The sequence below is a fragment of the Chlamydotis macqueenii genome, chromosome 4 (genome assembly GCF_036417535.1).
Source record: "Chlamydotis macqueenii isolate bChlMac1 chromosome 4, bChlMac1.mat, whole genome shotgun sequence".
Classification (NCBI taxonomy): Eukaryota; Metazoa; Chordata; class Aves; order Otidiformes; family Otididae; genus Chlamydotis; species Chlamydotis macqueenii.
Genome location: NC_141559.1, coordinates 72,568,386 through 72,581,831, shown reverse-complemented (window position 1 = coordinate 72,581,831; position 13,446 = coordinate 72,568,386). Strand labels below are relative to the sequence as shown.

At 40.7% G+C, this 13,446-nt stretch overlaps 1 protein-coding gene across 1 annotated transcript in view; it reads right to left on the bottom strand.

The window, feature by feature from the left end:
* SORCS2 (sortilin related VPS10 domain containing receptor 2) overlaps positions 1-13,446 on the bottom strand; it is a 576,005-nt gene that overhangs the window by 78,208 nt on the left and 484,351 nt on the right. The window contains exon 9 of the mRNA XM_086747245.1: positions 3,295-3,474. Within this exon, the coding sequence (XP_086603371.1) occupies positions 3,295-3,474 (180 nt within the window). The remainder of the gene's footprint in view (positions 1-3,294; positions 3,475-13,446) is intronic.

Here is a 13,446-nt window from a genome sequence, read left to right as displayed (position 1 = left end):
GTCACAAATTTCAAGGGCAGGCTTCCTTTTGGACAGTCACTTAATACTTTACCTTTCTTTTTCTTTCCTTCTTTGAACAAGTGTTTGAGAATTATTCCCCTCACATACACAACATAAAAAGAAATATGGTACAAAAAAGATAAAGCATATAAAAGAAAATGAACGCAGACAGGTAGGAACCTATAAAAGATTTTACAGTAGATGTACCAGCAAAAGACGAAGTGAAGTCAGCAGAAGGTAACGAAGATTAACAGTACAGATTTTAAGGAGAATTATGCACTGGTGTGAAGAGAAATTGTCAGCCACTGAAGACTGTCTCTGTGTTGTACTGAAGATTCCTCTTCCCAAGATGGGATATTTGCACTAAAATCCCCAGAGAGAAAACCCAAACTCGACCAAAAATATCCCATCCTGAAGGACTGCAGTATGTGTTATATTTAGTAGCTATTTTGTACTGTGTAAATAATCCATACAGAACTTGTAGATATGAGTACTTGGTCATAGTCTAGTAAAGAAGAATACTATTTATCATACAAGCTATCTGGACGCTGTAGGCTTTCTTATTGTAAGCAAATAAAAGTGTTCTCCTATAATCCAAGTCTATTCCAAAAATAGATCTAAAAAATTGAATTCTATGCCTCCATCTGTATTGTCTTTTCAATTACTCTTTATCATGTGCCACCCTACAAGTTAATCCAGCACGCACAATAATCTAGGCTCTCTCTCTTGTACATTACCAAATATGTCCTTAGTAACATTGTGGAATTCTGAAATAATCAGTGAAATTGAATTAAGTAAATAAGTCTTGCAAACAAAAGGACAGCTATGGGTGGTATCTCTGTACAATTTCTCTCTCAACGGGTTGACAGCATCGGTGGACAAGGGACGAGCAACGGATATCATCTACCTGGACTTGTGCAAAGCTTTTGACACTGTCCCACACGACATCCTTCTCTCTAAACTAGAGAGACATGGGTTTGATGGACGGACCACTTGGTGGGTAAGGAGTTGGCTGGATGGCCGCACTCAGAGAGTGGTGGTCAACGGCTCAATGTCCATGTGGAGACGGGTCACGAGTGGCGTCCCTCAGGGGTCCATGTTGAGCCCGGCCCTGTTCAACATCTTTGTCAGTGACATGGACAGTGGGATAGAGTGCACCCTCAGCAAGTTCGCCAATGACACCAAGCTGTGTGGTGCTGTTGACATGCTGGAAGGGAGGGATGCCATCCAGAGGGACCCTGACAGGCTGGAGAGGTGGGCCTACATAAACCTCATGAAGTTCAACCAGACCAAGTGCAAGGTCCTGCACCTGGGTCGTGGCAATCCCAGGCACAAATACAGGCTGGGTTGAGAATGGATTGAGAGCAGCCCTGAGGAGAAGGACTTGGGAGTGCTGGTGGACGAGAAGCTCAACATGAGCCAGCAATGCGCCCTTGAGGCCCAGAAGGCCAACCACATCCTGGGCTGCATCAAGAGGAGCGTAGCCAGCAGGTCGAGGGAGGTGATTCTCCCCCTCTACTCTGCCCTGGTGAGACCCCACCTGGAGTACTGTGTCCAGTTCTGGAGCCCCCAAATAAGAAGGACATGGATCAGTTGGAGAAGGTCCAGAGGAGGGCCACAAAGATGATAAGAGGGCTGGAGCACCTTTCCTACGAGGACAGGCTGAGAGAGTTGGGGCTGTTCAGCCTGGAGAAGAGGAGGCTCCAGGGAGACCTGATAGCGGTCTTCCAGTACCTCAAGGGGGCCTACAAGAAAGATGGGGAGAGGCTGTTCAGTAGGGCCTGTTGTGATAGGACGAGGGGTAATGGTTTTAAAATAGAGGGAGGTAGATTTAGATTGGATATTAGGAAAAATTTTTTTACAAAGCGAGTTGTAGAACACTGGAACAGGTTGCCCAGAGAGGTGGTGGAAGCCCCATCCCTGCAAACATTCAAGGCCAGATTGGATGGGGCTCTGAGCAACCTGATCTAATCAGGGTTGTCCCTGCTCCTTGCAGGGGGGCTGGACTAGATGACCTTTGAAGGTCCCTTCCAACTCTAACCATTCTATGATTCTAAATTACAAGCTCTAGATGAGGCAGGGAGAAGAGATTGCATCTGGCTTTGCATCCTGCAGGAATGACCAGGATCAAAGAGCTGCAGACTAAAACTGTCAGTCAATCACCCTGTGGCAATGTGGCTACACACAATGTATAGCTTGACTCATTAAGAAGTCTCATTTCTAAAAAGGCAGAGTCTAGAAAATAATAATTGGTAATAATACACCTTTTTGTTTTACTATAGTGACTTGGAAAGAAAAAGCTAAACAATGAAGGAGAAGATAAGGGGGGAAAAAAACAACTGTCTTTTCACCCCATCAAGAAGAGTCTAATTACAGTCATTTAACAGCTCTGTAAGTCCATGACTTGTACCCTGAATTTCTACAAAGCTTTTCCAGAGAAGTCTGGTGCACTCAAAGATTTTTTTTTTTTTTTTTAACTAACACCAAGCAGATTAGTGAGTAACAGTGGCCAAACTGTCAGAGCAAAGGTCCATTAGTTTAATATCCCGATAATGGCCAGTCCTACATGCTACACGAAAGAGCAGAACCAGAAAACTTACTACTTTTAAATATCATCATCATCAACAGGAATGGAATTGATAACAGTTTGTGCTAGTTTTCCAAAATGCTATATTCTTCAGTTTTTTATTTTGCCAAGTGCACTGATGTTAAAATTCAAACCAGATTTGTTTACAACAGAGTTTATCTCATAGCAAATGCTGTTGACACAAGACACCTACTGAAAGCAAGTGAATTTGCTGTCCGATATCTAATTTTGTTGGTCCTTACTTGTCAGGGCTGACACAATCTAGCACAAGGCCCACGGGATTGTTATTTAAGACCCTACTGGCTAAAGGATGTCTTGCTCTAAGTCAAGAAGTGTATCACTGAGTCACGTAGAAGAAAAAAGCTATATGTAGGCAGCTGCATAACTTCTTACTTCAATAATAAACTGTGCTGCCAGTTCCACTTTTCAGTATCTTGAAAAAAACCTCCTCAGCCAATTCTGGTTTTGTACATCCACAGAACCCCATACCAAGAATCTAGTTCTTACAGCACACAGCACATAAGCAGGGCAAGAGGGAAACGTGTAAGTAGTAACAATGCACTATCAGTAAGAAAGAAATCCTAGGCTTTTTACATTAAAGATAACTGTGAAAATATATTAATGTAAAATTAATTATACTCAACCAAAATTTAAAAAAAAATAAAACCCCACCCACATTACAAACATTGTATGAGATAAAGACCTACCTCCAGAATATCTATCAGGACGTTCTCTTCTGGCTGCTTTGTGCTCCGAACATTCTCCAGTAGGATGGAGTAGTAAACACCTTGTGGGTCAGACTGGTACAGGTTGTATGTGTCTGTCTGGTACCACTCCTGAACAGCCACAAACACCTGGTTTTCATCTGTACTGATTATCTGTAAATCCTGTAGAAAAAATAAGATAGAAAATGACTCATTTTTCCATCAGTTCTATTTTACAAACAATAAGTTGGCCAGGAGAGTTGAACATGAGGCTGGGGGAGTGCACTGAAAGTTCAGTGACAGTAATATCTCAACATGATACCAATCAACAAGCTGTATCCCACTCCAAGGTGGTCAGTCACTGCCTTTTGGATACATATGCTAAAGGCTACAGAGCACAAACCAGCTTAGTGAAGACCAAAAATCATGAATGTGCAAAAGTGCAATCTGCTTTGACTTTTATGGGAAATGACTTCCTGAAAAGAAGAAAAAAAAAGGAAAGGGAAAAAAAAAAGTAAAATATCGTCCAAGATCTACATGAGAGTCAATGAAAGACTTCAACAACATATGCAAAGCTAATCTAAAAAATAATCCTCAGGTACCCAGAGAATTAAAAACTATTGTGTCCAGGGCAAAATGTAACATAGAACAAGGAGGTTCAGATATAATTTACAGCAGTTACACATAAGAAGTAGTACATATCATGCACATAGCTGATGCACATTATAGCTTACAACGCTAATTTATCTATGTAGACAGATCCACTTAACTATTCAACAGCAATAATATGACAGTCAACATTCTGCATTCATTTCTCAAGAATTTCAGGCATGGATATTGCAAAAGCTTTCTTCCAGTTTTTCCCAGCTTCTTCACTCCAGACTTCTCAGACAAAAAATGCACAGCTGGGGAAAATAATTTAACACTAATACTAAACAGAAGAAATAAATCAGGAACTAGCAACACTGAACTAAGCTTAGCAAACACACACACACAAAGACCTAAGTTTGCAATAGGATATGGCAGCATAAAGGCAGATGTTGGGACTACATATGAAATGACATCTACTCGCAGAGATTGAAAGCTTGTACACTCTTTGTGACCTTGGTACTTAACTGAGAAACTGTATACAGTTCAGTCACCTTATTACTGAAAAAACAACTAAGGTGACAGAACAAATATGAAATAAAACTACCAAAATGTCAAGAGAATACGAGTTGGGGAAAAAAAGCTGGTTTAAAAAAGTACCTATCAAGAAAACAACTTTGTAGAACTCTAAGAGGGAAATAAAACAAATTCTGTAAGAATTCAGTTAAGACAAGAAAATGTGAGTAACACTGAGAAACACTGAATACTTGGCAAAGCATGGCAGTCACACTTTAAGCCACATGTACGATTCAACTGAAGCACTTAGAGTAAAAAAAGGTAGTTATTAAATAACTAATCATTTAAAGTATTTTTACATATCTGACACATTTCTACACAAAAGAACCTAAGTGAAGTTTCCCATAAATGACAGCTCAATGCTGTTTTCAAAGACTTTATTGTTAAACTGTGTACTAAAGTAGATTTTTGTTTAGCATCCTGTTAATAGATGTCTTTTCTCTTGTACTCAAAAATTACTCAGAAGCAGAGTCTGGCAGAATTTCAAATCTTTCCATCTGAGTACGAAATAGTAACTGTTCTGACACACAAATGCCAGCAAAACACAGCAACTGATCCCAATAGGTTCTTTCAAAAGCCTCTTACATATATAGAACGCTTCATCTCCTGCTTTAAATATACGGATGGGCAGCCCACATTACACTACAATCCAGTCCTGTATTCACCTTTTCTTTTGCAGTGTGAGAAAAGCTCCCATGATTATCCATTGAGTAAGGATGGAATTGAAGCAGGGAGTTAAGCAAGGAGTAAAGAAAGATTTCTTTTTTCATGTGAAAACCTCTAGAAAACCCTTACTCTCCTGTGATACCAGGAGCTTCCAGCAAAATAATAATCTACATTATTATAATAAAACATTTATACAGTGCCATAAACAAACACAAAACTCCAGTGAATGTAGGTAAGGTGCTCTCCTTGCCCCAAGCGCTGCTGGGGCAGCAGCAGTTGCACGAGTGGCCCGTGGTGGCAGAGAGGACAGCTGGGGGGACAGGCACTGTTGCAATTCTCACGATCAGGGTAGGGTAGGAGCTTCTGAGGCAGCAGAACCAACACGACAAAGAGTCAGAATGTGCAGTGCAGAAGGATAGGAAGATTAATTTTGGGCAGACTGGGGGGATCAGGTGAAAGAAAGAGGCATTGGATTGCAGAAGTTTCCTGCAACAAATGAGAGTTTACTTTTCCCTTGGTAGTAACTTACCAAGAAAGAGGTTTCTACACTCAGACTGATCAATGCCATTTTTTTTCTGAGGCAAGAACTTAATGGATCATGGTTTTATCAACTTAAATTGCCTTTCCACTTCCTTGAACTATGTTCCTTCCATTCAGAATTTACACTTTCAAATTTCTAGTGCAGCCTTACTGCTATTTCTTTTTGTAGTGATTTCTTTTTCGCTCAAAAAGCAAAACAGTCCTTCAGTTATACTACCTTGCCACAACCCTGCACAACACTTTCTGCCCACAGTCGTGACATAATCCTCTAGAAAAGTCCCACTGATTGTCGTGGTTTTGTTTAGTGAGGGGGGGCCTAAGGTGGTAGCTTCTGTAGGAAACTCCTAGAAGTCGCTGCCCTTTGTTCAGTGGACTCAGCCGGGCCTAGGGCGGACCCACTGCTGGCCAAGGCCAAGCCAATTGGTAGCAGAATGTTCCGTGATAATGCCTCTGCGATAACGTATTTAAGAAGGGAAAACAGAAAAAAAAAAGAGAGAGAGAAGAGAAGATGTGAAGAAGCTGAGCGGGGGCAGAGGTGCAGAGGGGGAGGCGCAGGCCTCATGGGCCTTGCAGGCCTCACCCTCTGGCCTCTTGCCAGGCAGCCAACTGGGCCCGACTCCGTCGGGCCTGGCTGCAAGAACTGGAGAGGAGGTGAGAAGTGAATAAGATGTAAAAAGATCCTGAAAGACATCTGCCAGTCTGTTGTGAGGAACGGCTGCAGACGCCAAGGTCAGTTCAGAAGGAGGGGGAGGAGTAATGCGGCTCCTGGCCAAGATTCCCCTGCAGCCTGTGGTGACGACCATGGTGGAGCAGGTTGTCCCCCTGCAGCCCATGGAGGTCCATGGAGGAGCAGAGATCCACTTGGAGCCCGTGAAGGACCCCACACTGGAGGAGGTGGATGCCTGAAGGCAGCTGTGGCCCGTGGAGGGCCCACTGGGACAGCTGTTCTGGAGAGACTGCACCCGTGGAAGAGATGACCCACGCCGGAGCAGTTCCACAAAGGACTGTGGCCCGTGGGAGGGACCCCACGCTGGAGCAGGGGAGGAATGTGAGGAGTTCTTTTCCCAACCATGAAGCAGCGGCGTAAAACAACGTATGATGAACTGACCACAACCCCCATTCCCTCTTCCCCCCTGTACCGCTCGGGAGGGGAAGGTAGTAGAGATAATGTTAAGCTTGGGAAGAGGGAGGGGTGGAGGGAGGCTATCTTGTTCCCTGTCTCATTATCCTGCTGGTTTTAGTAATAAATGAATAGTTTTCCCCAAGTCAAGTCTGTTTTGCCCGTGACGGTAACTTTAAGGATTTTCTCCCTGTCCTTATCTCAAACCTCGAGCCGTTTTTCCTTATATTTTCTCTCCCTGTTCTCTCGGAAGGTAGGGGGAGTGAGAGAGAGACTGTGTAGTCTGGTCCTGATCAGGGCTGAACTACGACACTGATCATCTAATTTTTCTTTAGTTATGCCATTCACACATGATTTATTCAAATTTGTTTATAAAAATATTATCTACTGATGTTAGAGAGCTTCAGACTTCGGAACATTTCTTGTCACTACTCATATTCTTGTTTATCTCCAGGTTGTTTTTTAATATACATTCAGTGTTTGAGTTCTTGTGCTTCCCCTTCATTTCCATGCTCAAATGAGAAAGTCTGTACACTTTTAGGTATCCTAAGGGAGAATGTTTATCCAGGTTTGCAATAACAACCATGTCATTTCATCTATGGCATGCCCATTTCTCCAAGGACATTCTTTCTCTCATTTCTACTACTTTACTTTTGCTCTGTCCAGTCTGCCATGTCTTCCCTGTTCCATGTCTTGCTGACCCAAGCATCCATGGTCTTGCCATTATCCCTTCTCTTTTTTTTTTTTTCTTTGCAAGGGTCACCAATGCCAATTTGTATCACCAATAGATTGCGATTACCAAATACAGCACCCTAAGGTCAGCCAGCCAGTATTCTCCATTTGCTTTATCTCATCTTCTTAGGATGCAAGCTTTGTGCAGTTCTGAGATGCTACTAGCTGTATTGGCCCAGACTCCTTTTTTAACCTCTAAAACTCCATGAGATTTCTCTCTTTTGTCTGCTGACTTGCTTCTTGTGCACTATATTGTGTCAATTCCTTTGTCACAATGTTTCCTTTATCCTCCTCTCTCTACTGGGGAACGTTATTACCACACTAAGCACAAGATGCCTGTATGTTCATCACTTAAAACCTGTGGAACTACTCATAGGTCCAAGACAGTGGTCCAACAAGAGGCCGAGGAGAGGTCTGCCTAAGAAGTCTGGAACCAAAGAAGCCTGCTAAGTGCTCTAAAATCCACTATGCAATCAAGTCCACAAGCTTTTTGTCTATAGATGGACAAGAGTAGGTGCAAAAGAGCCTTCAAATAATCTTAACAGCCACTCCAAGGAAAATGGAATAAACTTTTATGTCTACTTGGAGTTCAGTATTGGGTATAAATCACAGCTAAGATGATTTAGGCTAGATATAAGAATATCCTTCTATAGTAGGGTGTGGTCATACACACTGAGGATAAATTGATTAGGGAATAACGTAATCTACATCCTTGGGAAATGTTAACAGTAGAGTAGATTAGACAAACATCTGTCAGGACTGGTTAGGCAGATGACCATACTTTGGAAAAAGATCTTTCAGGATCCTTTCCATGTCTATTGTCTATGATCCTGTGAAAACAGGGAAAAATAATTAAAAAAAATCTTATTGCAATAACTTGAAATGTTACACATACAAATAGAAATATCATTTAAAAGACAGTGTTTGGTTTGGTCTTTTTTTTTTTCTTTTTTTTAGTTTTTGTTTTGATTTTAATTCAAGAGCTATAATTTCCAAACAAATATGAATTTCAACTTGGTCACGGAATTAGAATTAAGGGAAAGTGGAAATCTGTTGAATCAAAATTAGTTTTGTACAGAAATGCTAAATGAATCCTGAAAGAGATCAAAGACTGCATATTAAAAACTGGTATGATTAAATGAGACATCCAGTGACAGGTCATACATCACTCCTGCTCTCTCAGGGAGAGACCTACGTAGGCTGCTACGTTTGTACCTTCCATCAGTGGCAGAGAACACAGCTGTTCAAATAAACACAGAGACCGTTTTAAAGCAATACTAGAAATAATTAAGACACATATAGAGGGTCAAATTGTGCCAAAAGATGAGCACCACTTCAAAGAAACTTCATCTCACATGGGCAGTCCTTGTCTGTTAAACAACATAAATGAGTCTCAGGGTGTGCACCTGACACTGAAAGACCTGTGTATGTTCAGCCATGCAAGGTAGAGCCAGCACCCAAGGACTCTTCTAGCAAGTACAGCATAACGAACAAATATTACTTCTTAAAAACATGCACACTCCTTGAGAATTGTTTCTTTGCTTTTAACACAGAGATATCAACATGATCAGTCTAACATTTTTCCAAAATTATCCGCTTTCAATGTAGTTGAGTTTTCAAAGAAGGCTGAACAAACACCAAATAAAAAACCTGTCAAGAAGCCCAAAAGTATTAAAAAAATTAAGAGCTTGGTTTTTGTAGAGCTAGGGATATAATGGAGGAAGGAAAGAGATTAGAAAGAGGAAAGGAAGAGAAATAAATTGTTTTCACTGTATACAGCCCCCATTTAGTACACGACTGGCCTATAAATCTGCTAATACTTTCTAGAATTTTATATTCAAGAAATGCTCAGTATAGTTTACTATATTACTAACTGTGATAAGAAACCCTATGACACAAATAAATACAATTACACCCTGAAGACAGAAGGATATAGAAGATGGCAAGGGTCATACAGTAAGCCAGTGCTACTTTGTGTAGTAAAACGTGCTGATGACATAAAAATATAATTAAGTGAAAACACTGTAGGCAAGGTTCAGCTTAGCTGGTACAATGCTGCACAGGCAGGAGTGTGGCGCTTCAGTCAATAAGGCAAATACAAAAGAACTTCAAAATTCCTGTTTTGCAAATCTGACAATTTTCACTCCAATATCCAAACTTTGCCCCTCTACCATCTTTGAATGCTGCAGTTGGGCAACATGGTAACCTGAGGCAAGTGATAAATTAAACTGAGAATGAAGAGGAGTAAATGTATCAGCAGCGCAACAGATGTAAGCACTCCAGGCTGCGTAGCCTCAGCCTTGACCTCCAGATGTACCACTTTTACACCCGTGTAATCTCTTAAGCACAATCAAGGTACTGGATGGTACGTATCGCAAAGATAATTGCCCTAATCTTCATTGCTGGACTCAGTAAAATGGTGCAAGGAGAGAAATCAATAACAAGCTACACTGTGATGAAAAGAACGGTTCCTTGAATCCACCTCAGATGGATTTGTACAACTGGGGAGCCAGACAGCTGCTACAGCTCAGGTTCACTGGCTGCTGCTGTGACACCTCCCAGGAAGAGAATACTTCTACCGCATCAAATGCCACTGGTATCTGTATTTCTATTTCACTTCCCTTTGTTCTTTGTTCAACAGCCACTCCAACAGGCTTTCAGAAGCAGTCCTGCTGCAGCTGCAAACTACTCTTCTGCCAGGCAGAGAGGAACAACCTCAGCCAAGGCCCCTCTGGGCAGCAGACAGCAGAGGTGGCGAAGGGGCTACCCAGGCGGAGAAACAACTCTGGGGAGACTAACAGCCTTGCTAAAGGCTCTCGCAGCCTCAGTACTTTGTAATCCAGGCAGCTAGATTCTCAAGAGAACTTTGTCTGCTGACAAAAGGGCTGCAGGAATCTTTCTGGCCATTTCTGCTGTTAATGAATGGACTCTTTTAAGGAATCCTTGAAAAAGTTATGGTAAGAGGGGGATTGACAGAGAAGGGAATATACTTCAAAGTACTGATAGTTACTTACAGGGAAAGAGTAAAACCGCTCAAAATTTTTTACTCTTGATAGTGTTATATCTATTATTGAATGATACAGACAAGTTTGGTAGAAAACCTATGGTTAAAATAGTGATGTACATCCCAGACTGAGGCAAGGAAGAAGTGAGCCTGTTTCAAGCCCCTCAGAAAGTCACTAGGGGATAATCAAATAAAAATAATATATGGAGTTATTAAAAGGCATGTATAGGAGATTCATATCATGAATATATTAAAGACTAACTTTTCTAAGCCAACAGGATTTTTCACTTCTTTTACTTCTGTTTATTTTTTCCCCTGTACTGTCTTTTATCTTGGTTACCTGAAAAATTTTACACTATTGCCTATTTCACAAGACTGAAAAGATCAAAATAGATGAAAGAAGCTTTTCCCACACCGTTTTTCAGAACTAAACTTTCTGAATTGCAGTAGGATACAACAGACAATAGAGCTCTCGCTCTATTAAGATTTTGTAGCTGGCATAAACAAATGTAGAACCAACGAATTCCTTTTATCGGTTTATAAAAAGATCATTATCAATGGAATTTATTACCAGAGATGGAAAGGGGACTCAGAATAATTAAAGTCTTCCAAACTGCAACAGTAAAGCTACCATGTTTTGTAGCAGATCCCTTGGTTTGGCCAGTAATTCTGTTAACAATTTTTTTGCTTAAGCTCTCAGAATGAAATAGTTCCCAGTTTTACTGTTAGTCACATTAGAGCATGACTCAAAATGCCGAATAAGGACCAGAACCTAGCATACTCCTCCTTCTCCTCACCACACTTCCCTAGGCAAGAGCAATCACAGCTGCAGGAACTTTGTGCAACACAAGTGTGACAACTCCCAGATGGGGCTGCAGCCTGTGCCCTTCGAGAGATTTGCTTGCCCAGCAGCGGCAGCTGAAAATAGCCCAAGCGGGATCACTGGATCGCCCTGGAATACACTTGCATGCTTAGCCAGCCATCTCGACACAACAATGCAATCCTGCTGCTCTTGGATTAATTTTGATATTCCCTTCCTACAAGTTATAAACTTCTGATCTAGTTTTAGCAGCAGAGAGCAAGAAATCTTAGTAAAATGGAATATAGTATAAAAACCAATTCATTAAAAAAACCCAAACAAAACAGCTCCAAATTTCCCTGTCTGTTTCGGGGAGCATACAGGCAGCCTTTAATATGGTCTCACCAATGTTTGCTATCCCCCTGCCTGGCAGCAGCCGGCACTTGACTCCTGTCAAATGCAGGAGACAGCTGTGTGATTCAATGTAGTGTCAGTATCAAACACACTACTATAAAAACAAAACAAAACAAAAACCACAAAAAAACCAAAACAAACTGTCAACAGTATGGGAAAAAAGTGAAAAAAAAAAATTTCTTAATTCTGTTCATTACATGGCCCCAACAGCCCTACTCTCTGTACATACGGAGATATAATGCGTTACAGAAAGGTGATCTAAGTGGCACTGTGGAGCTGGAGCCTAGAAACTTAGCACATGTAAGGCTTGGCTGGAAGCTGCTTTTAGTAGCCTTTGATGTGCAAGAAAGGAGGCCTTGACATATTTCCAAAGACAAACATTTATCCTTTTTTTAGGATGTCTCTTTGAGGGTTCATTGGGGCAAATACAAACACAAATGAAAATACAAACACAAACAATATAAAACAATTGAATCTTTTTTCTTTTTTTTTTCTGGCACATTTTCAACCTCTTCATATCAAAAGGAAAACGAGACATCAATAACATTTCGTAATTACTCAATCTGAAAATGTTCATTCTATCTTCATATACAAAATCACTGTGAAACGCATCTGTATTGCAAAAGAATAATATCTGAACAGCCCAGCACTGTTCCTGGAGGCTGAAGCCTGATGTTCCAGCACAGCTCTTCTGATGTTGTTAGACACACCCTCCACCAGCCCATACTATCTTCTGAATCGACAAGTTTTCCTTCCTTGTACACAGTCACCGCTCAAAAACTCTGCTCTGTGACATGAAGCACTTTACAGAGACCACTCGGAAAGAGATTTTTTTGAAGCCTCATTCAATTCTTCTGAGAAAAATGAAATCTAGCCTATTTCAGATCTGCTTTAGCTCCTTCTTAGGCAAAATCTAATACTCAAAAAAACCCTGAAGCTCAATTCTTTCATAAACTACTGGTTTTAATCAAACTTAAAGTATTTTTTTCCATAGTGTTTATCTCCTACCACCATAAAATTAGCAACTCATGTTCTAGATGTAGTCTTAATGTGCAACTGTCTTTGCTCATTTGCTGCTTCTTTCATCTGAAATTTTTTCATATGAATATTTTCCCTCCTGTTAAAATTGGATTAGAAGATACATGTCTACTGCACTCTGACGATTCTCACTGGAATAGGGTGTGATGAAAAATTTCATAGCTGTATCCTTATTTACTTCAGCATCTAAAATTTCTGCTGTAATGTTAAAATACCAAATCACTTCCAAAAATGTTGTTGTGGGTTTTTTTTTTTTTACAGAAGAGGTTAAAATCTGTCACATTCACCACTTTTCTAATGAATGTCTGGCTTCCAAGCCCTCTTAGTGAAATGTTCAGCTCTGTTGTGTGCAGATACCCAAGAAACTTCTCTTAGAGGCATCATCAAAATGCTAAAGAGATACAGTTTATTTCGTTCCACTCATCAGGTACTGCCTGAACTAGGAAGAACACAAAAACATTCTTTTCCAAATGACATAGTCATCCTGTTCCTAGCTAGCTATTGACTCTATCCAAAATGAAACCATTAACTTCTAATTTATTTATTCAGTCAAGCCTGGAGTTAATCTGCTTAGAAAGAAAAAAAAAAAAAAGACAAATAAACAAACCCCATACTTTCCAAGACAAAGAATTCAGCATGCAGCACTATTTCAAACAATCCAGACTACATATGACAGAA